The 25,335-nt window shown below is 42.9% G+C and overlaps 1 protein-coding gene across 1 annotated transcript in view; it reads left to right on the top strand.

The window, feature by feature from the left end:
* Positions 1-11,421: 11,421 nt before the first annotated feature.
* The window catches only part of gpc4 (glypican 4), a 48,406-nt gene continuing 34,492 nt past the window's right edge, over positions 11,422-25,335 (top strand). Inside the window, exon 1 of the mRNA XM_080774609.1 lies at positions 11,422-12,166. Within this exon, the coding sequence (XP_080630735.1) occupies positions 11,998-12,166 (169 nt within the window). The 5' untranslated portion in view covers positions 11,422-11,997. The remainder of the gene's footprint in view (positions 12,167-25,335) is intronic.

Below are 25,335 nucleotides of genomic sequence, written 5' to 3'. Positions count from 1 at the left end.
CACCTACGCTCCCCAAATACACCCCCCCCCCCCCAAACATGTGAATGCTGTGAAATATCCAAATATCACAAACATGTACGTACAGTAGCAGTAGGTTTTATAGTCGGATGTACAGAACGATCAACCATCAAACTCATCAAAGCTGGGATACAGAAAATGATCTTAAAGGTGCTGTACAGTATATTTACTTATTTGTTTATTTATTTATGTATTTATTTATTTATTTATTTATTTATTTATTTATTTACTTATTTGTTTGTTTATTTATTTATTTATTTATTTATTTATTTAAAAATAGCACTCATTGCTAATAGACTAGAGTGTTTGTTCAGTAACAGGAACTCATAGGATGCAGGATAGTAAAAATAAGTGAAATTGGAAATTAGTGCACAAAATTGGAACTGGAACACAAAGTGATCTTTCTGGGGTTCTCTCTCGTGATTGGATGAAATGTCTAACCCACCTGAACATGTATTTAGGCCACAGCGGTTACTGAACAAACACTGGCAATGATTACGATCGGAATATACTCGTGGAGCTTTAACAATTAACTTTTTATTTTAACTGTAGTTTACTTACAATCTCCTTTAATCTCTCTCTCTCTCTCTCTCTCTCTCTCTCTCTCTCTCTCTCTCTCTCTCTCTCTCTCTCTCCACAAGTCAAGTGTTAATTTAACTCTGAGATGGTGTAAAAACTGTAAATGGACCCATACTCATACCCGGGCCGTACCAAACCAATGGGCCTCATCATGAGGGTCCCCCTATTTCCATTTGTATACTATGAGAGTTCTAAATGGAGAAATTAATACTGAGCATTTTGCTTTGCATACCTTCTCTCTCTCTCTTCCTCTCCCCCTTTGTCTCCTGTCCTCATTGGTTGAAGAACCAGACCTTATTTTGTTAGGCTAGAAATCAGGCACGTGCACACATAGGAGCCAACCACTGCCCTAGCACCTGCCTCGTTGCCTTCATAGGAGAAAGTGTCCTTTTTATGCCAACATGAAAAACATATTTTGTCTTGTCTTTTGTCAAACCACATTTACGCTCTGCCCTGCTCTCATTCCAAACAAAGTCTAGCCTAGATTGGTTTGTTTTCCGCTCCTGATAAGTCTGACAAACTCGATTTGTTTTAGCACATCTACACTGGTTGGTTTTCAACCTGATGATTGGCAGAACACTACAATTTGAATGATAATATAATATTGCATAAAATAATGTAAAATGTCATGGTATTTTTTCCTTAAAACAAAACGAACGTATTTCCCCAGTGTCTCTGAGACATCCGTGCGTGTGAAACGATATTTTCTCACATGGTTGCTTGCTATGTCTATCTCATGTATTTATCGCCCCAAACTGTGAACTTGCTAGATTGCGTTATTTCGCTACGTTCTGCTTTTTAACAAGGTAATTGGTCAAATGATTGGGCATCCGTTTATTTTTGTAGGTTCTGTGTGCGCGTGCGTGCACGGGTGTGTGTGTGAGCGTGTGCATATGCATGCGTGTTAGGGCACCTGCCCTCCCTAAAGGCTGTACACGGCCCTGCTATAGAAATCAATAGAGGATCCGTTGTGTAAATAGAAAGCTGTGCTACAGTCCCATGGTCAGAGATGCCACCAGAACTCCTGTCCCGTCATCCAGTGTGACCACGCTGCTGCAGTGTGACACATTGGCAAAGGTTCACAAAGCAGAGCGTCTCCTATATTACTGTATGAGCAGGACTCTGTCATGGACCTGTGAACGGCCAGGGTTTTTTTCTGGACGACGGACACCCAACAAGACATTAACGGAGGGGCAGACCTTTGAAAAGGCTGTCTGTTGTGACTCCCCCTTTCTCAGCTGCGGATAATTGGCCCACAGGAGCAGCCTGCAGTACTAGTGCACGCAGCGGTGGACTTCAAGGGGTTGGCATGTCACTGTCACCTCCATCTCCCCGTGGGCTGAGGTGACAAGCCCTTTGAGACACGTACTTTAAAATGCTTCTGCTGTAAAGTGAAAATGCTCTATGTTCTCTTGTTCCCTATTCCTCTCTCTCTCTCTCTCATTGATTTTATGATGTTTTGTGAATCCAGTGCTGCTACTGTTGTCATTAACGGTTTGAGCTAATTTACCTTTCTGACAATAGTAGAGCGCTTCTGAGGTTTAATTAACCTAAATTTACTTGACATACTGTAAGTAAATTTCTCCTCTCTTACCATCAGTGCTTACATTATTTGTTACCATGTTGCATTTTATTCAGTATACAGCCCTTTGTCCAAAGGGCTGCCATAGGGCTACCATTACAGCCTGATAACAATACACATATGTATATTTCAATGTGTTTATGTCACATTTAAATACTGTTTCATTAAGTTATTATTATACAATTTCAAAAGGAAATGTCCATTAATGTCCACACACAGAGAAACGTGAAGGGTGGGTATGAGAGACAATGTAAATATGTATTGGCGATTGACGTCTTATGCTCTGTAGTTTGCATCGGGCAGGGGCTCAAGTCTTTTTCAGGTCTGGCTTGTGGATCTAAACACGAAATGCACGGGTTCTCAACGTGCCAACGTCCCCTGAGACTGGGAGGTCGAGGTTCAATCCCCGGCCGGGTCATACCAAAGACTCTAAAAATGGGACCCAGTGCCTCCCTGCTTGACACAAGGGATGGATTGGGGGTAAGTCCCTGCGACATACTAGCGTCCTGTCTAGGCCGGGGGTGTACTTGTACATCAAGCTGCCTCACGCTACAGAAACAGGAGATAGGCTCCTGCCCTATGGGCCTGCATGGCTCTGCAAGGCTACTCACTTACGATGTAGATTGGGATCCCGGAGATAGGAAATCTTGAAAATTGACCAATGCCTATCAAACTGTTGTAGGTCCTCGACTAACTTAAAGGGGTTGAGAATCACTGCTCTAATGGACTTACATTTGTACACGTACCAGACTTTGTCTGGTCCAAACCCAGGAGTCTAATTTGTGTTTACATAATTTTGAAATTTGAAACGAGATGAAAATGGGGAACAGTGTCCCTCCCTCTCTTTGCTCATTAAAGGTTCCAAGCCAGATGACTTGTTTGAAGAGAAAATGATTAATAAGTGAATGTCTCTTTACTTTTTTGCATCCCAACTGATCTCAGTGCAGCGAATGTCACGCGATCATTCATGCTGTCATGTTGAGTATCCAGGCCAGGGAACAGTGTTTGTATAACATGGTTTTGTTTGTTTTACTCCATGTTGATGGGGAAAACAATACCATTAAGCAAAATAAAGACAAAACTTGTTTTAATGAGTTCAGATTTTTTCCTAAGTATAACTGATGCAGGCTATGCATATGCATATGTGTATTATGTTCTTTTTCCTTTCCTAGTGACTTTTCCTTGACCTTGATGCAAAACGTCATGAGGTCATGGAAAGATGTGAAGGAGAATTCATAAGAAGTGATGAGAGGAAAGAAACAAAAGGTCCCGAGCCAAATTTAAAAGCCTGATTTATCGTTGGTAAGTCCAACTGATCCTTTTCATTCAGTGATTAGAAAAATAAATATTCATAGCCGATGTCACGGACTGATGTAATGGCTATGTTGTCATTTAGAAGAAATGTTCCAGAGATGCTAAAGTAGGCATGAACACACACTGCTGTGAGTACATGCAGAGAGAACTAAAAACTTCTGTAATTTCACAATTCACAGCTCTCTGGACATGCATGGCATGCTTATCTCAAGATAGGTCACACACACACACACACACACACACACAGGCACAGACACACACAGACACACACAGACACACACACACACACACACACACACACACACACACACACACACACACACACACAGGCATGCTTGAAACACAGGGCACACCCTCTAATTATATGCCAGGGTTACAACGAGTTAAGAAACAGTGTGTTAGATTATGCTTTTATTACATTATTCTGAATTATGGCTCATATATGTCTTCTATATCTTGTGTGTCATTTCTGTTACAGAATAAAATGTATTATGTTACTTTCCACCACTGTCAAAAGCATAAACGTCCTCCAGTCCTCTGTGGGCTAGCCGTTCTGTTAGCCCGGACAACCTGTCATTATTTCCTCTGGAGTCACCTGCGCCAGGTGACAGACACTCATTCAACAACTCACATAATTAAATGAGCTTCATTAGGGCTTAATTGTTTGTGTTTAGTCTGCGTGCAAAGCTGATCAGCTTTATTGGCATGGGCCTGTGGCCGCTCTTCTTGACTCACAGCTGCACACATAACACACTCGCACCGCAAACACACTTCAAACCCAGTGTCCCTTGAGTTGCGCTGTAACTTTTCACACCCACCCAGGCACACACGCACACACACACACACACACACACACACACACACACACACACACACACACACACACACACACTTTTTAAGATGGAAAAGGGAAGCTGATGATTAGGAGATGAGCAAACAAATGCATGCAGGCTGCAGGGGGAGCAGCCAGGCAGCTGACCCACGCAAGGCAAGGCAAGGGGGGGGGGGGGGGGGCTTTGGGTGTTCTCTGAATGCTAATGTGAGAGTGGAGAAAGGGCAAACAGGCTCATTGAAATGCAGAGCCCTGGTGTTTTCTTAGGGTAATATTGGGGCAACGTTTGAAACGGCACACATTATGGGAGTGAAAGGTCAATTTGATGTTAGTCAGCAGTAACAGTGGGAAGAGCTCGCCACCAGGAATTGTTTGAATTTGACTCTGTATGAGTGAGTGCATATCATCACTGCCAGGCAGAAACCTTCTCCATATTTCAACTTTTTATGTTTTTTTTAGGAGCTTGTACATCTGCTACTTTTGAACTGTTTTTAAATTGAAGTATAAGTGGATTTTAGAGCTATCGAACCAATGAAAAGTAATAAAAGTATCAACAAGAGCTTGTGATTCAATAATAACTACATTGGATCAATTGGAACACAGGTACTTTTTTCCATTTCCTGATTATTATTATTCTTTTTACATACAAGGTTTCCACCCGACAGCAATGATATTATGCAGATATCCCCAACATTTCATGGTCACACATGAAGACGGGGAGGAGGTAGGGGGGGGGGGGTCATCAAATAACGTGTTTTTGTTTCATAAATGATTGCCCTATCAGTATGACAGTCACACAAAAAAAAGCAGCGAAAGTAACCAATATGCTCACATTGCGTTACACTCTAAGCTTGTTTAAACTTCTGTTTAAACTACTTTTTGAGCGGTGCCTCCGCTCCATTACGCAGCTATGTGTGTCCCTGCACGTGTTCCGAGCACAGAAAGCTGCAACACGGTAACTTTGTCATTTCTCAACCCTTTCGGACGCGGGAAGGCTCGCCGGAACCGGGCCACCCCCTGGGCGCGTTCCTGGGGGGTCTGGATGTTCCGCGGACCCCCACCCCGTAACTCTGTCATTTCTCAAAGGTTTTTTCCAAAAATAATCAAAGTACAGTACAGAACACAGTACACTACAATACAGAGCACAGTACACAGTATAGTAACTATAACAATACATGTATAGTTGCACCGCTCAGTTCACACAGGTGTGATTTTATTTTTTTAGGTGAAGACTTTCACCTATAATGACATCATCAAACTAGGGATGCCAGGTTGAAAGTGGTTAAGTGTGTCTGTGTGTTTTATAAATATGTAACCAATGAAAAGTATTAACAGGAGCTTGTGACTGAATAACTAGCCTACATTGGATCCATTGGAATAATATATTTGTATGTGTGGACTGTGGACCATTCCAGTTCCAGTTTCACCAAAGCTGGTCGCTGAAATTCCTCTTGTCAGAGAGAAAAGCTGGAGACATGTCACGTCGTTCAAAGTTCATTCACGTTTAATTACCATGGCAGCGGACCATTTTCCCTGCTTTTGTTGGGCCATTGAGAGGAGCGGAGGGCCCACGCTCTCCCATGCGCGCCTCCCTAGCATCCTCCTGCAGCTACCCAGCAACCGCTGGCTACACAGCTTCTCCTGTAGCCTCTGCAGTCACACGCAAAGAATGGAGCCGCCCCAGGAATGTCAACACAAAAGGAGGAATGTCATTTTGCTGAGTGCTACCCCCCCAAAAACCAATGTGCATGCACGCACGCACACACGCACACAAACTCATAAGTGTGTACACGCATATGTGCACACATAAAACTTGCATACAAACACACTCCCCCCCCCACACACACACACACACACACACACACAAACACAAACACACACACGCACGCACGCAAGCACGCACACACACACACACACACACACACACACACACACACACACACACACACAACTAGCATGCTGCAAGCCCAGGCATGTTGGAAACACAGGGGGGAAGTAGTCTTAATATGACATTAAACATTGGAGTGGCTGACAGGACATTAATTGACAACTTTTTGAAAACTATTAATTATTAGGTTCTGAATCAGAATAATATGGTGGTAAATAAGGAGGAGAAATAATGTGCTCAGTTATAGGTGTATCTCATATATAACTTTTTTAGTCTTCCTCTTTGAATCCCCAACAAAATGAGAAACAGTTGTACCACTTAAGCCCTGTTTAATTTGTTTGAAGTAGCCGCACAATGCGTTGACGGGTTGTGAGCTTGTAGATATATTTTCACAAAATGTTGACAAATTGTTGACGGTCCTTCTCTTATCCCTGGCACAAAATACACGTCTTTTCAGACAGGGATTCACGAACAAATACATAGCAATTTGGGGGTCCTTGACATGAAAATGTTTGAGAAGCCCTGCGATAGAGACAGTCTAGTTTGCAACAGAGTGCCACATTTCATAACGGGGAGACATGTAGTGAACATGACGAAAACAACTCTGTTCACAGTGCTGTCTACATGTGCATGTTATCACTTCACTGTTTTCTGCTTCTTCATGAGTATTTCATTAGAAAGCCTACTTTCCTTAGTGGAAGCACTCTGAGCCCCCCACCACACATATAAACGGTACTTTTTGCCCAGAAAGGATTTTTTTTTCACTGGAGGACAAATATTCTCTATGATGGTAACCTCGCCTCACCAGGCTTTCCACCACCTCGGAGGAAAGCCTGGTCTCTGTTTCAAAAGTCCGTATGATCCGGGCTGGGGCCGGATGATGTGGTTACGTCATGTTGTAGTATTGTTTTGTAGTCGCCAGACAGGATGAACAGGCGGCGACAACTTCCTTTTCCCTCTCAATAAAAGCTCTCGCTTACGAGAGCTTTTATTGCTTTTAATCAAACAGGAAGCAACAAACAGCTTCCTGTTTGTTGTAGGCAAACCATTGCCTACAACATGACGTAAGCATATCATCCGGCTCCAGCCCGGATCATATACCGAAATGAAATGGTGCCCAGGCTACTATGATGGTATTCTCTGGGCAATATCGGTAGAGGGCGCATTGGAGTAACTAAAAGTATTTTTTTCAGTACCTTCTTAATTTTTATTTATTTTAAATGATGCAATTAAATAGCACTCGCAAGCGTGTCTTCTTTGCTAGCTTAACTGCGGCAAAGAACATGGTTGCTACGCGTTGGAAACCTCCTCACACATTGACATTTCGCCAATGGACAACTTTAGTTTTTTCAAACAAGGTTCATGTTTTAGGTTGTTATTAGAGAAAGTAAAAGATGAGTGTTATTTTTTTTCCATTTGCTGCTTTCTTTCGTTTTAGGGATTTTTGCTGTTTTTTTATTATTTACTACTAGAATTTCGCCGGCCTTCGGCCGGCGAATCCTAGTTACATTGCAGCGCAATATGGGAAGAAGGAAATAGCGGGAGGTGACAGACTCCACTTCATGTTTCAGCTGTGTTTTTAAACTCAGTAGTGTGCCCTGCACATGTAGTAACGGATGGGTTATAAATTATTATAATAACAGAAAGTGTTTTTTATTTCTCATAAAAACGCAAACATGGTGAAACAGCCTATTTAATTTATACAAAAGGAGAAGAGAGAGAGCAATGTGTTTGTGGCTCAAACTTTGTCTAATATTGTTTTAGAGCAGTGGTTCTCAAACATTTCCATGCCAAGAGCAAAGGACCCCCAATATTTTTTCAATCTACAAAAATAATCCCCAAATCGCTTATAAATTAAATTAAATTACTTACTAATCGCTTATTTGGCAACACTGGCCAGAAATTACCAGTGTTGCTTCTTTTTGTCTTATTTTGTATAGACCTAGGTGGCTTGTTTCTGCCATAGAGTTATACTGGCAACACCTGGCTTCAGCTAGCTGGTGCTGCTGCTCTCTCGTCTCTGTGTGTACTGTCAGTCCCAGCTCCGTGACTGGGAGATGGGACTGTCGATAGTCTGGATAGAACTTTCTGTTACAGTTAAATCAATATAAAAGTACCACACAACTGAAAAGTATTGCGACTGTGACGGCGATCATGTTTGGACATCTATGGACAGCTATTTTTCGTGGCACATTATGTTTAATCACAACAACGTCACGTTTACTTTAGCTCCTCAATGTTTGGGTCGGGACATGTATGTGTCTACGTGCGCTCCAGTCTTAAGCATTAACATTTCAATGGCCGAGGATCGTTAAGAGTCTATTGTTCCGTGTTGTTGTTATTAGACGTGTGACAACGCAACAATAGGAAGCGATTACCACGGTCCATTCTGTTGCTGGCGCTCCGAGTAAAATGATCTGATTATAATCAGCTGTTTTATGTGCGTGCGTGCAGGCCAGGGTGTCACCCAGGAACCGATAGAGAGAACCGAAATGTAATTATTGTAATGGGTACCCGGTACTCGAGCATGTTCGGTTCGGTACCGGATTGGTCCCGAGGTTCGGGACCCACCCCTACCCCCCCCCTCTCTCTCTCTCTCTGACGTTCTCTCTCTCTCGCTCGCGCGCGTTACTCTAACACGTCTTTCTGTCTTTCTCTCTCTCTCTCTCTGTCAGAAAGCGTTGTCAGTTTACTCACAGCACCGTCACTCCTGTCAGTTATTTCGTCGTGTATTGGTAGCCTATATGAGCCCAATATTGGCGTTACGCATTTCACTTGAATAATGTTGTGTGCGCACGTGCGCACGCTGAGAAAGACAGTTATGTAATGAAACTGAAAATTATAAGTGCTGCACTGCTGTCTCGCTGGCGTATAGCCATTCCTGTGTGTGTGTGTGTGTGTGTGTGTGTGTGCAGGCGTGTGTAGTCGGCATTGGCTGGCAGGCGAAAATAGCAAAAGCTATACGTGTAACGTAAATATTTCGGCACAATCCAAGTAGTGACAATGAACAATGTTGATTTAACTAAGGGATTCGCTGAGTGTTTTATTTTGTAAATACAGGGATTTAGAAGTGATAAGCAAAATAGTGAGCCAATAATTTCTCCCCTTCCTTCTGTCTGTTATCCTGCGAGAGCCCTAAAAAGCAAGATGGCTGCCGATTGCGAGCTGAGAGACGGAGAAAATAGTGACGTGTGAGCCGGGGGCGGGCCTCTGACAACAGCATGAACACAGGGCAGTGTTGCCAGGTTTGCGAATTGTAAGCGAGTTGTAGTGTGTGTAAATAGCGTGGTTGTGGCCTTGTTTTCTGCCCCTGTTGGGGCAACAGAACATGTCGACCAGTTTCTGTCAACCGCTTTTGGTCAGGTGACCAACTCCACAAATGTTAAATTAGATAGTCCTACTAGACCCCAGGAAATTACATCTGGCCACAAAAGATCACGAGATCTACTGAATGTGTCAAGACATATTGAGCCTACAACACACAGTGTGGCTTCCCCCCAGGCCTCATTCACATTCAGTAGATCCTGCGATCTTCTGTGGTCAGATGTAATTTCCTGGGGTCTATTAGGACTATAATAAATAATAAAATAATAAATTGCCATAATCTTTTGTAAATAAATACATATTTAGCCCCATGTTCGAATGCCCCGACCCCCCCCCCCCCCCCGTCAAAACAGCTAAAATCCCTAAAATGAAAGAAAGCAGCTAATTAAAAAAGTTTAACACTCATCTTTTACTTTCTCTAATAACAACCTAAAACATGAACCTTGGTTGAAAACAACTAAAGTTGTCCTTTAACCTTTTTAGATATCATATCTAGAGATGTCAACGGCAAGGTTACATGGAGCAAAAGAGGAAAATATTAATATTTTTATTTATAAAATTAAGGATATGATTTAGTTTTTATTACTTTTTTCTATTACACAGTGGTGAGAAACTTGGCACAGGTATACATTTTGTGACACCGATGGTCCTGGGAGTGAGGGGTGGGTGGGTTTGTTTTTTGTTTGTTTGTTTTTATGTTTCTTGTTTTTATTTTACTACATATGTAGGCCTACATATTACATATATCCTGTTCTTGTGTTTTGTTTTCTTTATTCATTCACAATGTCAGCATATTTAATTGTACTATTTGTGTCTTGAATAAAAAACAATTGATAACAAAAGAAAAACAAGTCACGTGGGAAGATAACAAGTAGGATATCACGTCACGATATTATGATATTATGATATTATGATATCCAAAATCCCACGCAAAATGTTGTCTCATTTCACGATATCCATATAATATTGATATATTGCCATGCCCTAATTTATATACATTTAAATGGTAAATCCAGAAATCCAACATTTAGTAGGCCTATGAAGTATGACTAGTATGTTAAACAGTAATAGCACACAGACACATCAGTTCTTGATCCGGTCCTGAGTTTGAATTGGTGGTCATTGTTGAACGAGAGAAAGGTTCAAAGTTTGAGGTGCATGTTCCATGTGCTCCACCCCTGGTATTTTGACTTACCAATTTTTTCTTTTGTCCCCCCGGAAACTAGTCCTAAAGCCCTTATACCTCTGTTAAAGCCACCCCATAGCCAGGGGGACTGTCGGGCTGTGATTGGGTAGTTGGTTGTCACGACAGGTAGGCCTATCTTTGTTTTAACAAGATAGTATGTTTTTTGTTTTTTTTATCTCAGTATATTTATTTAATTTTATTTAATTTAATTATCTAATTCAACTAAACATTTGGCTAATATTATTAGGGGTCAGGGGTAGGCCTACAACAGTTAATTGAAGGAATCTGTTGAATCAGAATCAGCTTTATTGTCACATTACAGGTTTACAGAAGTAAAAAAGTGTAGTATAAAACAGGTTCTTAGTGTAGTCAAACCGACTAATCGATTTAGTCGATTTTTCACATCGATACATTGATATGTACCGGTATTTATTTTATTAACAAAAAACGAATTTCTTGATTATTCAATGAAACAAAAAATAAGAATGGATAGAACAATTTCTAAGTAAATCAATAATACAATAATCATATAACCCAATAAACCATAACTAGATAGATACCAGTCCCCCCAGTTAGCAATTACCCTGACAACCAACTAGCGAATCACAAAGCTGACCGTCCCTCCAGGCTATGGGATAGACGCTACCATCCTGGCTCTCCACCGGGATTTGCAGTTTTCTCCTCTAGTCTGGATTTTCAGCACGAGCGACACAATCCAGTTTATAAGAAAAACCACCGCGAGCCGAGGACTGGAAGAAAATAATAATAATAATAATAATAATAAGACACTTTTCTGCAACTTTAACGCCTTTCCGTACTTACCTATCGTGCCTTTTCGTCGGAACCAAGCGGTGTACCATTGTAAACGTATAGTCTTCGAAGAACATTGCTTCTTAACTGTAAAAAGTTTTTATGCTTTTTTTCTTCTCTTAACCAATGTTTGGTTACTTTTTTCTTTATGAAGTCCGGAGGAACTCGACTTTTATTCTGCATCCCAGGCTCTCCTGAACGGGACGTGTTTTTTATTTGAACCGTGCTTTTTGAAGTTTGTTTTTCGGTCTTGTTTTCGAGGTAAATTCTTCGGTTTGTTGAATGAAGTGTCTGTTTGAACAACTTCACAGGCAGCTGAAGTTTAAAGTGCGTCCATGTGGAAACTCAACGTGGGACTTGTTGAAACTTCGTCCTACTTTATAAATACACCTGAGAGAGACTAGTAACTTTTCTTTTTTTTTTATACTTTTTTATGTAACCTTGTATTGGTGTTAATTGTCGCAATGAAGAAGATGTTTGTGTCGTCCACGGTGGGTTACACGTTAGTGTTGCTTTTTGTCTCGACCGTCAAGGCTCAGGCTGAAACTAGCAAGAAAAACTGCAATGAAGTCAGAGCTGCTTACAGTTCCAAAGGCTTCAACGTCAATGATGTTCCAAACAAAGGAATACAAGGTACGTTTAAAAACCTGTGATGTGTTTAAAACCGTCGCGTTGTGTTCAAAACCACTGCTTTATGATTTAAATCATGTTTTAAACCACCCAATGTGTTTAAAATCTGTTAAACAGTGACGTTACACACTAAACAAGTGTTATATGTGTAAAAATCACTGCTTCCATGTTTAAAATCACTGCATTGTGTTTAAAATCGTTGTTTTATGTGTAAAAGCACGGCGTAATGTGTAAAATCGCTACTTGACGTTTAAAATAACGACTTTAGGTGTCATTAGAAGTAATTGCACTAATATAAACTACTGTCACTAAAGAAGAAGCATAGTATTGCATTGCACTGGTTCTCAAAGTGGGGTCCGGGGACCCCCAGTGGTCCTTTTTTTGGGGGGGTCTAGGGGGTCCCCAGGATAATGCAGAACATTTTAGCTCTATTTTAGTTTTCAGCTATTCTAAAATGTCATATAGGCTATGTTGGCAAATTTGGATAAATGTTGACATATATTTTATTATATTTATTTGGTATCCCTGAAACAACATCCTTTCAGGTCTGCGGCCCAAATACATACCGATATTGGGGTCCTGAACAACTGTTCTAGTCTAGTCTACATGGGACTACGGTTTAACCATGAGGAAGGATGTTGTTTAGTACGGTCATAGTATCTTTGAACAGTTTTGTTCAAAGATACAGTTCCATGTTTTTAGAAGGCTGCAACTTTACGTTGTGGTGGTTTGGTTACATTGTAACCATTTGTTGCCATTAGTTCCTCACTCCATGCAGGAGGCAAATGAATGGTCTTCATTTAGGAAACAGTTGTAGGCTGTTCACAACAATAAACTACTACATCAATATACAAACACTACAGCCCACAGTCGGACACCGGGGCCTATGTTTATTTCTAAGCTTCCTTTAGTGCCGCTTGTGAGCTGATGAAGCATCCAGGACACCCGCAGTGATTTACTAAACACTCTTGTTGCATTTATGCAAACAAAACATACATATGTTATTTCTGTCACTGTGTGAACATGAAGGCCTCACTTTTTGTTTCAACCTGCTCATCTCCCCCGGCCTGGAATATTTGGGTCTATACTCTATAGTTTGAATAACATGGGCACAAATACAAATTGTGTGTATAGTTGTTAGGGGGACGGGGGTGGGAAGGCGAATCTATTAAGAAAATAATCAGTTAAAGTCCAGTAATGGAAACTTATTGGGGGGGGGGTTACAGTGAAGCCTTAGGGAGACTAGCAGGGGGGGGGGGGGTGAAATTCCACTGTGCCCTGCATACTTTAACCCCCCTTTTTCCTTTTTAGATTTTTTTTATGGTGGTTGAATTCAATATACAGTACATACATTTCCAGACCCTGCATTTAGTCTGTTTTAGGCTGCAGATTATTGTGGCTTGGGAATGTTTTCTTATTTCAAACATAGACATGGGTCAGTTAGACATCACCAGTGTCCTGTGGGAGTCCCGTTTCAACACATTTCCTAATGGCATGCATTTCACTTGCCTTAATGTTCTTAATTAGTCATTGTTACTACAATGTCACAGGGCGCAGAATGTGTTCCTTGACCTTTCCCCCCCAATGCTGAAAATTAAAGCATAAATTCAACTGACAAGGGTAACGGATGTCGGATGCGTACGTGGGCTTTATGGGACAAGGCTACATTATAAGTTTGCATTTTGCACACAGGATAATGAACCTGTCTTTCTTTAGGTCAGGGTCATGATGGCTCATTAGAATTTGATTTGTATGTAAACTGTCAGGCATTTGACACCAGCCCATAGGTCCCTTTGTCTTGTGGTCTGTATGACATTGTAATGCTAAGCAACACCGAGAGTAGCCCAACATGTCTGCATTTGTTGTGCTTAATGGTGTTGAATGTTTTCTGGGGGTTTGAATGAGGTCAGTTTTGGTGGAGAGGGTTTGCATTCTATACTGTCCACACACCTGCCTTTCCAGTTTTAACCCCATGAACCCTGGCATCCCTATTCTGAGGTCAAACATTTGGCAAAACAGCCGGGCTGGTAGATTGGTTATTTTCTGTGAATATATTTATCGTAGCGTGAAAACGTGATTGTGAGCGAACATTTGGGGCGAAAACAACATTGTGAGGTTGTAGATCAGATATTTTCGGAGAAGGTGTTTAGTGTCAAGTGAAAACAGGAGGGGACCCAGGTATAGGGCCCTGGGGGACTCCGGACAACTAAGTATAAAGGGGTTAAATGCATGTGTAGGCAACACCAACATCAGCCAGCATCTCTTTATCATTGGTAGAAACTCTGAGATAATTGGATCTATAGAAAGCCACAAGGTTTACTGTCATCAGGGAGGTTTGGGGCCATGCCCTTACCCCAGGACAATGCTTGGTGATAGCTGGAGATGTGAGGTCTGATTTGAGCCACTTCTGTTCGTGTTCGTCAGGGTTGTGTCTCTCTTCGTCTCTTTAGTGGGCTCCTGACATTAATTCAACTCTTTCTGCCATGAAAGGCTCTATGTCTGAATGGCAGGGGACACACGGCGGCACACTCAGACCTATATTTAAAGTCATACCCCCTCCGCCAGTTAATTAGCAGTTCGTATTATTATTGTTATTGTTGTTGTTGTTTGAGAACACTGGGGGTTTTTCCTGTGGTATATTATTTCAACTAATCAAACGCTATGTCACTGCCTGCAACGTTTATGTAACAGTTGTCTGCTCTCTGATACAATCATCATAAATCAAATCGGTGGAATGTGTGGCCTATTGGTGATGCAGCCCTCAAAATTGCCTCGTTCGCAACCACAAACATCTTTTGTTATTGCTGGCGGCACAGAGATAACAATGTTTGTTACCATTGAAATTACAGGCAAGCTTTAGTTAAAGCCAGACTGAGATTCAATAGAGAGATGTTTTAATGCAATAAAACTGTAAGGGAGACCCTCAGTGCTCCAGCTGAGACAGAATTAGGTGACACAGAGCAACAGCAGACTCGATTGTTGAATTCCATCTTGATCCCATGGTCCCAATCTCTTACCTCTCACGTGGAAATGGTTCAAGACCCAGTTTCCAAGTCGTATGCGGGTTTGTTTTGGGCCTTTTGCAGAGTACCATTTTTTATTTTTTTTACAGGAAATCTAGCCTCACAGGCTCACAGCCCTAGAAATGACAGACAGGAATAATATTATTGCCAGTGTTTCTCTGTGTGTGTGTGTGTGTGTGTGTCTGTTTCGGTGAGTTTCTTTGCTGGTAATTCTTCTCCTGTGACGGACGTTAAAAGATATCTTCTTAGGTACTTAGCTTCACAGTGGCGAGAGTGACGGGCTCTTCAAAAGAGGCAGAAAACAGACCGGTTAACGCTGTCCAGATCAGTATCTGTCATGTCAACAGGTCCTCATTCCCCGTCTGGCCGCTGTGGCTCTCCTCCTTTTGTAGCCCTTCAAGCACAATCTGTTTTGGTTTACACTGGTGCTCTGGCTCGATGTCATGCCTCAGGTATGGCACAATGGCGAAGATCAAAGACAAAAAAAGGGGAGAGGGTCACCGTGGAACATGCATCCCCATCTCATAATCAGTTGTATGACCTCAGCACATAAGCCTCCACACCAGTAAGCTCAAGACATTTTGCAGTGCCGGTGTTTTTAGCTTGTCGTTTCCCCCCCCTCTGAGACGGTGGCTGTGTGCCCTGCGTCGTTGACGCTTTGGTAAATAACAGGTTATGTTATTGCACTGACATTCAGTGGATAAGATAAGAGCGGGGAACGGGGACGTAGGCAATCTCGGGAGGCTTTTATAGCTGTAGGGGCCAATATTTAAGTGCTCCACTCCAGTCTATGTGACTGTAGCCTACAGTTTTAACCTCTGTAATAATTAACTAATAAACTATTAGCTCCCAGTGTCTTGCTTGCCCCTGAAGGTCAGTCTCAATAAATCTTTAGACAACTTTTTCTCTGGGAATGGCTTTCCAAGTCTTATCGTCCAGAATCACTTCCACAAATGCGTTTGGTAATTTTGGACATTGATGAAACGGCAGGGATTTCCTCAGTGGCTGCATGTTTAAGTGTGGTTTGCTTGCTAATATGCTCCGTCAGGAAATAGGCTGTTATAGCAGATGTGTTTGTCCATCAGTGGTTTTACATACACCATAACGCCTAGCAACAGTAGTCCCTGTAGTAGTTTTTGGTTTAGCATGAGCCTACATCAACCACTTAAAACCTATGTACTTAGTTGACCGAAGTCCCCCAGGACTCTATACTAGGCCACCTCCTTTTTTGCTCTACACTAAATGTCTTCACTGAAAATAGCTCCTCTACAAGCTCACAATAACATGTTGCGAGCTTGCAGAACATTTGTGTTTACTGGTTAAGAATACATTGCAAAAAGGTGTGTTTATCATGCACCAAGAAGGGGGACGGAAAGGTAATCATCTGTAACGCCATTGAATAAAGATCTTAATGTTCATTAGTTATTGGTGTATTTGTATTCATGTCAAACTTTATTTATTTGTATTAACACGCTCCCGTCCATCAGTATTTAAATCCTTATCTTTCAGTCGAGTGCCTTTTTCCCCCCTCCCCCCGCCTCCCGCCACATACCTCAGCAAACCTGTAAGTACAGAAGGAATTGCATTATGCTGGTGGAAGCTGGCAAGTAGCTGATTTTGATTAATAAGTAGCAAAGTTAATTTGGCACTGATTGCAAGAGTGGTGTCTAGTAAGCCAATATATATAGGATACGTAAAATCTACTAGCCTACGTCTATCCTTCATTTGGACCATCCTCTCCAGTGATTGAGATCGAGTTCTGAACATAATTATTTCTTCTATGATAGCTCACATTTTCTTCTTCACACACATTGTTCACTGATCCCACCAGCCAACGAATTAGGCCGTTTCTCCTGCCAGCAACACTCCATCCAAACAAGCTCAGAACCACCTTCTTCTTCATTATTTTCCAGATAGAATGGCAGTGTGGACTCTATCCTCTATCAGAAATGCAGCAGACCTGAACATCATTAAGCACTTGAACCCCAGCATGCCTAGGAACAGGGCCGGCTTTATGGCAAAGAGATTTGGTTTAGATGGGGAACAATTTGGTCAGAGTACAGTTGTAACTCTAGCTCGTTTCACTAAGACTAGAGGGTTTAAGTGGATGAATTATTCAGAAGTGAAAACTAGGTTCAAGGTTCTTTATTGTTAAGTCTTGTTTACTACAGGTGCATAATAACATACTTTTGTTCAGCTCAAGTGCTGTAGAAATAATCAGTTTAAATATCACCACCTTATGAATGTTGATTTGTGGAGAGAAACGCATATTGAACAGCAAATGTTAATATAAACTGGAACGGCTTTTCCAAAGAACAGCTACCTACTAGCTAGGGCTGAGCAATTTATATATCGATATTGTGGCATGAGACCAAATATTGCTTGGGATTTTTGCATGTCATGATATAGCACAAATGTTGTCCTTTCTCAGTTATGCCTGATTTTATACTTTAAAAAATAGTGAAAATAACAGATCTATAAGCTCACTACACTAGATCAGATGTTTTCGCTATTTTACATGGAACAGTGACAAAGTTTTCCACTGCAAGTAATGTAAGACAGTGAACATATTGTTATATTGGTAACATGATTTCACATTCCTGATTGATGCGATTGGCCACTGTTATTTTGACCCGATCTGTACAGCTGATGCCAACCTGGCCTCCCATTGGCGTTTGTTTTGACTGCATGTGGATAAATGAGACGATGATACAGGAGGAGTTCCTTGGCGTGTGGTGTTGTTTAAATCTTAAGGTCAGCCAGGCTTGTGGAGTGTTAGGAGATGACTGATAAAGACCTGCAAATAGAGGAGGTGGGAGTTTCCCAGAAGACAACTCACTGTGTAGCCTAAACCAAGTGGTTCTCAACCTGTGGGTCGGCCCAGATGACAATGAAGTGACCTGAAGTAATGCCTAAAAAATAAATAAATAAAAAGATCATTACTATAGTAATGACCACCACGCTATACTATAAAAACATTTGAATATAGCCGAAGCTCACACGACACCTCATGTTGGTGAGGTGTTGTGTGAGCTTGTAGATCTGCTATTATCACTTTATCTGTGGAACTGAGTCAAACCAAATGTAATGCCTCAACTCCTACAATTCCATGTGCTTGTCAAGGTGGTTTGACGATGATCCTCTTTTGCTTACTCCACTGAAATGAAATAAAGGCTTACAAAGCAACCGACAACAATTGCATTTAAACGGCGCAAATAGCTCATCTTTGAGCCTGTCGATTGGCCATTTTCATATTCATCGTGCGACAAAGTATTTATAAGGCTTAAGTGGTTAACACATAGGCCTAGACGAGGATGTGTGACGTTATGGTCGTGAGTGACCAGTTTAAAATTGGAGGAAATAGTTCCTTCCTGTTGTTGTTGACGAGGCTCCCAGATAATTTACTTTAAGCGTCATGCGGCTCAGGTCTTGTGAACCTGGTGGATGGGAGCCTGCTGCAGCTAGTGAGGGAGGGGACGTTGCTACACGTGCCCGGTGGGTCCACGACGGTGCAGCGCAGAGCTCTTATCGGCTTCCTGTGGCAGGGCTGGGCCCAGGCAGGCGGCAGCGCTCGGATCAGTGTCTCTCGTGGCGTTCGCCTCTGCCAGGCAGCAGCTGCTAGCCTTATCGGGGCTCAGAAACAAATAAAGCTTATCGCTGCTTCCCCCCCATAAGAAAATGAGTGTTGTTGTGCATGGAGGATGTGGCTGAACGAGCGGCGTACTTAAAACAGCGTGGTGTCACTGGTATGCTCCTCCTGGATCCCGGATTTAAAAGTCTTGTCTTTCCGTCTTGTTTCTACTAGGCCTGGTGTCGATTTCAGATGGCCTAGGCTAGTAGGCCTGTAAAGTTTAGAATGTTGCGCTTTGTTTCGACGTCGATGCCTCAACGTTACATTTGAGGCTTGGAATGTTGGAGCTTTTTCCCCCTTTTGGTACGCTCTGTAGCATCAGTTTGAATGGCTTTGCGCGTGCTCGTGTTTGTCCCGAGATTCCAAAACGCTATTTCTCCTCATCCTTTGGCTCTGATGGGTGAGCGACAGATCATTGGGGGGAGGCGGGTCCTTGGGATTGTGTGTGTGTGTGTGTGTGGTGGGGGCAATTGAGAACCCCCTTTATTAGGCCAGTCTTCCCCCACCACTCCACCCTGCATTCCTCATTGGACCACCAGTAGACAGACACACACACACACACACACACACACACACACACACGCACACGCACACAGGCAACAACAACAACAAAGACTTGTGGCATATGCAGAAAGAGAGAGGGGGAGGGGGGGGGGGGCACAATGTTTTTGTACGAAGGGGAAGATTTAGTGAAACAATCTGGGCCCAGGGAGTGACAGGGTGACACATAGCGGGGGAATCCAGGGAGGCAACATGGCTCTGACTCATCTCCCCTCCTCTTGTCATCCAGCCTGCTGCTCTCAGGTGACACACACATGTCTTCTTGTCGAACACAAACACAACACTCATGGTAATGTGACTGCGTAACATTTTTAGCATAGGGTGGTTCTTCTCTGCTTCGCTTCGTGCACCGTCGGCGGATCCGCGAGGGACTGTGTCTGAAATCTGGACCGGGCTTTGTGGGTTTCCACTGGGTGGAGGGAGCATACCCGAGACTCCTTGTTAACACGTCCTGTTTGCATGCTGTTAAGTCAGCAGTCTCTCTCTCTCTCTCCATATCAGTTAATTTCCCTCTGCCTCTCCTCCTTTGGGCGGTTGTATTTCAGTCTTAGTTCTTCCTTCCTTCATTATCCCTCAGTGAATTCCTCTCCTTTTTCTCCCCCACTGCATTTAACCTACTTATCTTGAACTATCTTCCCCCTTCTTTCTCATTCCGTCTCTTCCATGTCGGGTTTTTAGTTTTTACGGCGGTGTGAGTGCGGGGAGGCTTTCAGGTGATCGCCGTACCAAAACACAGAACATTTGTCTTTCCACACGTTTCCCCGAGGCCGTGCCTGGCCATGACACCTTCCCTACACTGACGCGTTGTCGTTTTAGTATTGTCACAGAGCTTTTACGGTGCGATATGTTACACTGCTTTTCCATAGTGCGACTCCTCCGACTGCCCAGTGCCTTTTGTGCCAGCGATGGCGGCTGGTGTGCTTTCTTGTTCCTCTGATATCCGAGCTGCTGTGTGTTTCTTTTGTGTTGTGGTGGTGTCACTCCGCCAGCTGTGAGGAGTGTGGCAGAAGGGCCTGTGGGCTCTGATCCCAAACTGCAGGGGTGGACCCTGAACCTCTTGCCCTGAAAGGAACTGGGCTCTGCACTCGCTGAAGTCACCTCCCTGCGTGGCTGCCAGGGAGTGAGTTAGTTTTTTAAAGTAGGTGCATTTTGCAGCCAAGTCTTTCATTGCTGTGGAGGCTCATTGGACACGAGGACCATGTTCATAATCGAAGACTGCCGTTAGTATGTGTCTGTGACTTTGTGACTCGCCAGAGGCCTGTGTGGTTGTAGAGAGTGAGAAGGAACTGAAGCCAGGGACTTGCCTGGGTATTTGGGCTGGAACCCCAGTGCTGGGCTCGGGCCAGGTGAGCTGTAATCCCAGCTAATTACTCCCATGGTCTACATCAAGTCTCCCTCAGACACTTCAGCTCAGCTTTCCAAAGTAATGGGTCACCTAATTACCTAATCCCTTTGTGTGCCGTTTGCACACTTGAAATAAAATAATTGTCTGAAATTGTCAAGCCAATTTCTTATAGCTCTGCTCTTTTATATACATTTTCTGCCCAACAAACAAAATAGTGGTAGGAGGAGCTCTGGAGAGGCGAGGGGTGATGATGCCATGCCTTAAAGCCGCTCATCAAAACTAATTTAACCCATTCTGACCTGAGATCAGATTCATACCAGGTTTCCACTGGACACACACTGTGTCTGATTAACCTATTCTGACCTGAGATCAGATTCTAAAAATGTCAGTCGTTCTTCGAATTTTTCAAAAATAGCAGACCTACAAGCTCGTATCGCGCCACTCGGTGGCGCGATATGAGCTTGTAGATCTGCTATTTTTCAATAGGTAAAGCATAACATGATGCCAACACCAAAATGGGTGCCCGGTCAGAATGGGTTAAAACATCAGGAACCCATCGGCAGAGGTCCTGCTGGCCGAGACACAATTAGGGGGGGGGAGAAAAAAAGAAACACTTTTGAAAGGATCAAGTAGTTTTTAAATAAAAAGCTCCAAAGCTGCAAATCATTTGGTCATTGAGTTGAGAGGGTGGTTCTCTCTCTGGAAGAAAAGCCAGGCTTTCTGTGCGACTGTGAGATGACCGCTAGGGGTTGAAATGTTGTGCACGACCAGCCTCATAGTGGCCATGAATTATCGACACGTCCGCTGCTCGCCGGCACATCGGGAACGGACAGAGCTATTCATTCACCAAAGCCCATTAAAAGCATTGTACCTTAAGGTTTAAGCTTTCTTTTGACAGTCGGCTATGAGTTGGTCTCTAAGTTCCCACCGCCCCCCCTCTCTCGGTGTCCAGTTTCCCACAGTCCAACAGGTATATCAGAATCACTGCTTTTGAGCTTCCAGAAACTTGATCTTCTACCTGACCTCATTGTGCCTGGGGGGGCTACGGGCAGGGCCTGTCCTGCCCCCAACATCTGGTGGACCTCACTGCTTTTTGGATGTCTGTTATAAACATTGTCCTCAGGAGTTAGAGGGGCTCGCTGGCTTTTACTGGCAACGCTGAAACATATTGTTTGTGTGTTAAATCTTTTAAAAGCTCTCGAATGTTTCGGCCAAGATGAATTTTTTGAATTCTTAGTGGCGGCGTTTAGAGGTGGTTGGGTGGTTTTAGTTAAATGTGTAAATGCATGAGAGAGAGAGAGAGAGATTTTTTTTTATCAGCTTGTGGACCAAGGCAACCTCATTGGCTGTCCTTTTAATCCAATGGGTAGTCCATAATGCTTTCCCATAGCTTCTGGTCACAGAATTCAGAGCAACAGTTTGCTAATTTACCGTTGCTACCTTACAGTATTGCAAACTAGGCACACACACGCGCTACTCTTCACCATCCGGCAAGCATGGGGTGCCCGCACTCTTTTGACTTAAGAGCTACTTAGTTTCAAAATGACCAGCTCAACAAGATCTACCCACCCCAAAACAATATTATCCCATTGCTGAATTTTCTTTTCAAAATGTATACCTGAAGGGGCTTTGGAATAGAGGTGTGTTACTGGGATGGGAATGGGAAATAGAGGGGGGGAAATGGAATTGGAACTGTTTTGTTTTGTATAACTTATGTAATGCTACTGACGTTAGTGCACAACACTCTTGAAAACAAAGTATTGCATTGTGGGTTTGAGCCGACCGGTCATTCAATACATTCAATACATATGGCAGATGCTTTTTTTAAATTATTATATTTTATGTGGTGATCTACCTGCACACACTTTGTGATCTACGATCTACCTTTTGAGTTTTGGGCACCCCTAATTTAAACTTAACACCCTCAATAAAGAATAGCAGACAAAAAAGGTGACATTCATGCACTCTTACAGGCACCAACAATCTACCATTTATCTGTAAACTTAAACAAAAATATGATCTAATAAATTAACAATTTGGTTTGAAGTCAACTTTAGATGTGAAAGGCACCTTAATTTAATTCTTGAGTTTAATATATAATATATTTTTTTTTGTAATGTTTTGTAAGATGCAGTCATGACGAGTCATGACAGTACTTTTAAAGGGGTTTAGCTTGGCACAAGCTGGCATAATATGACCGTCATTCCTTTTGAAAGTTTAGTTCAGTCTCTCTCAGGCTGTGAGTTGATCCAACAGTAGTCTCTGACAGCTCCTCCATGTTTGCACAGGGTCCAATGGTAAAGCACTTGGCCTTAAGTAAAGACGGTTTCTTCTTCATCTTCTCCTTTTAAAGTGTGTTTTCATTTGTGTGCCATGAGTCAGTCGGTAGAAAGAGGGAGGGCTGAGAGAGGGGAGGCGAGGGCCACGCCAAAGGAAGATCTTTTGTGCCTCTTCCGTCTTTCTCCTCCTCTTCTTTCCTTGTGATAATCACGCTGTGCTGTAACTTGTCCTCACTCCCGCTTGTCTTGCAGAAACCTCTGCCTGTCTCTGCAAATCTGGAAGATAACAGTCTCGCTGTCTCTCTCTCTCTCTCTGTTCATCTTTTGACTTTTTCTGTCTGTCTGCCACACACACACACACACACACACACACACACACACACACACACACACACACACACACACACACACTCACAGTGTAAAGGTGGAATAGATGGGAAAGGCAGCAGATCAAACACTCCTACAGAGCACATACCTGAGGAGGAGCTTGCGGAGGGAATGTATAGGATTAGTCTGCTGTTGACATGAATCATGGCCGCCTCCTCTCTGGATGGAGAGAGCGGATGTTAAGGCATGTTGCTGCTTCCCTGTGTGGATGGAAGGCAAAACAACACGGTTTGAACAGTCTACAAGATGTGCCATGCACGTTCTTGTCCGTTCACTGTTAAAGCTGCAATCCGTAACTTAAAATCTATCTAAGAGTATGCTACAAAAACATTAGTAGTTTTCATTGTAGTTGGTCTCCCTGCTCTTGTATTTAGAAATGTAGATCCTGTTTGTTCACCCAGATTGGGGGTCCTTGACATGAAAATATTTGAGAACGACAACGAAACAGGTTTTTCAGAAAACCGTCTCATTTAGAAGGCATTTTGTAGAATCGTCCTCGGGTCTAAATGGGTTAACCTGTCTGGGTGAACTTAGTTGACAAGTGGTATCGCAATAAGTTCAATAGGCAACAACATGCATGCTCTGCTCAAACAGCTTTCTGTATTGGTTCAACAGTTCAAAGTTCTGTGCTTGTGTGGGGGACACCGGGTTCAGTTCTTGGGTGGGACCATACAAGTTACGCATTGCAGCTTTAAATCGGCGTACTTCATAGACTAGGAGAAGTTGAATTGTGCAGACTTTTACAGATGGGAGTAGCAGCTGTTAAACAGCCAGTCACCAATCTCTGCGTTCATCACAAGGATGACAAACAAGCTCCGCGCGATTCCGCGAAAGATGACACATGGAAGCAGCACCGAAGTCAAACAGCAGATGTTCTTTTTCTCTCCTCTTCTCTGTTCACACTCCTCCGTTAACACGAGTGTTGCTGCAACTGTCCATTACTCTCTTTAGTGATTATTCTATCTGACTTTTCTGATCCATCAAGATTTCGAGAAGCAAGTCGTGAGCAATGTAGATCTGCTATTTATTATCGTGTGATTATAAAATGCCATGTAATGTAATAGCCCCGGAAGGAAGGGGGGAAAATATAACGCTGCCGGGGTCTAGCGTCTAATCGTCTATTTGGCATCTGGGCCAGTAAATGGTGAGATTTAGATGTTTTGTAATGTGCTTAGCTCCGGCTCTCTGTCTTGCACAGAGTGCATGTTTCCCAACAACGCTGGGAGACTGACCCTTGTGTTGCTGCGTTTGCGTATTTATCGATGTCTTGGGGTGTACTCTCATCTACAAGCCCCCCCCCCCCCCCACACACACACACACACACACACACACACACACACACAAAGAGAATGTTACCATGTTGTTACACACCCACTCTTTCTCATGACATTAACTTGACTAATTAACACACACCAACAGTGGATTAACCTGTCTGGGTGACTGACCATAGAAACCCACCCTCTTCTGTTCTCCCTTTTGTTTATCTTTATCTCACAGTACACACAGTCACACACACACACACACACACACACACACACACACACACACACAAACACACACTCTTTCCCTTGACCCTATTGGTTGTCATTATTTGCTACTTGTCGAGGTTGCTTTTTGTACCTGGGGAAGGGACGGGAGGCCGATTTAATCTCTCCCACCTGAACATTGTCCTGCTGTGAGAATCAAACGAGTTCAGCTGTCCGCGTCTGATCCGCTATATCGCACACTTCATGGAAATGTGTTTCACACAATCTGCTACTCGTCAGCTATATTTACCCCCAAACTATTTCACAGGCCAGGGGTCAGACAGTCCAGAAGAGACTTTTCATCTAGTGTTTTTCATTTTTTTCATAGCTATTGCAAGAGGACATTTCGTGGGCTGAATTCCCGCGTGTGTGTAAAGGAGGTGACTATTGAATTGACTAGTGACAGTTGGTGCATGTCTG

This window comes from Protomyctophum bolini (genome assembly GCF_963924005.1).
Source record: "Protomyctophum bolini genome assembly, chromosome: 10".
Lineage (NCBI taxonomy): Eukaryota > Metazoa > Chordata > Actinopteri > Myctophiformes > Myctophidae > Protomyctophum > Protomyctophum bolini.
The sequence above is the reverse complement of the archived record's forward strand: the minus strand, read 5'-3'. Positions and strand labels throughout refer to the sequence as shown.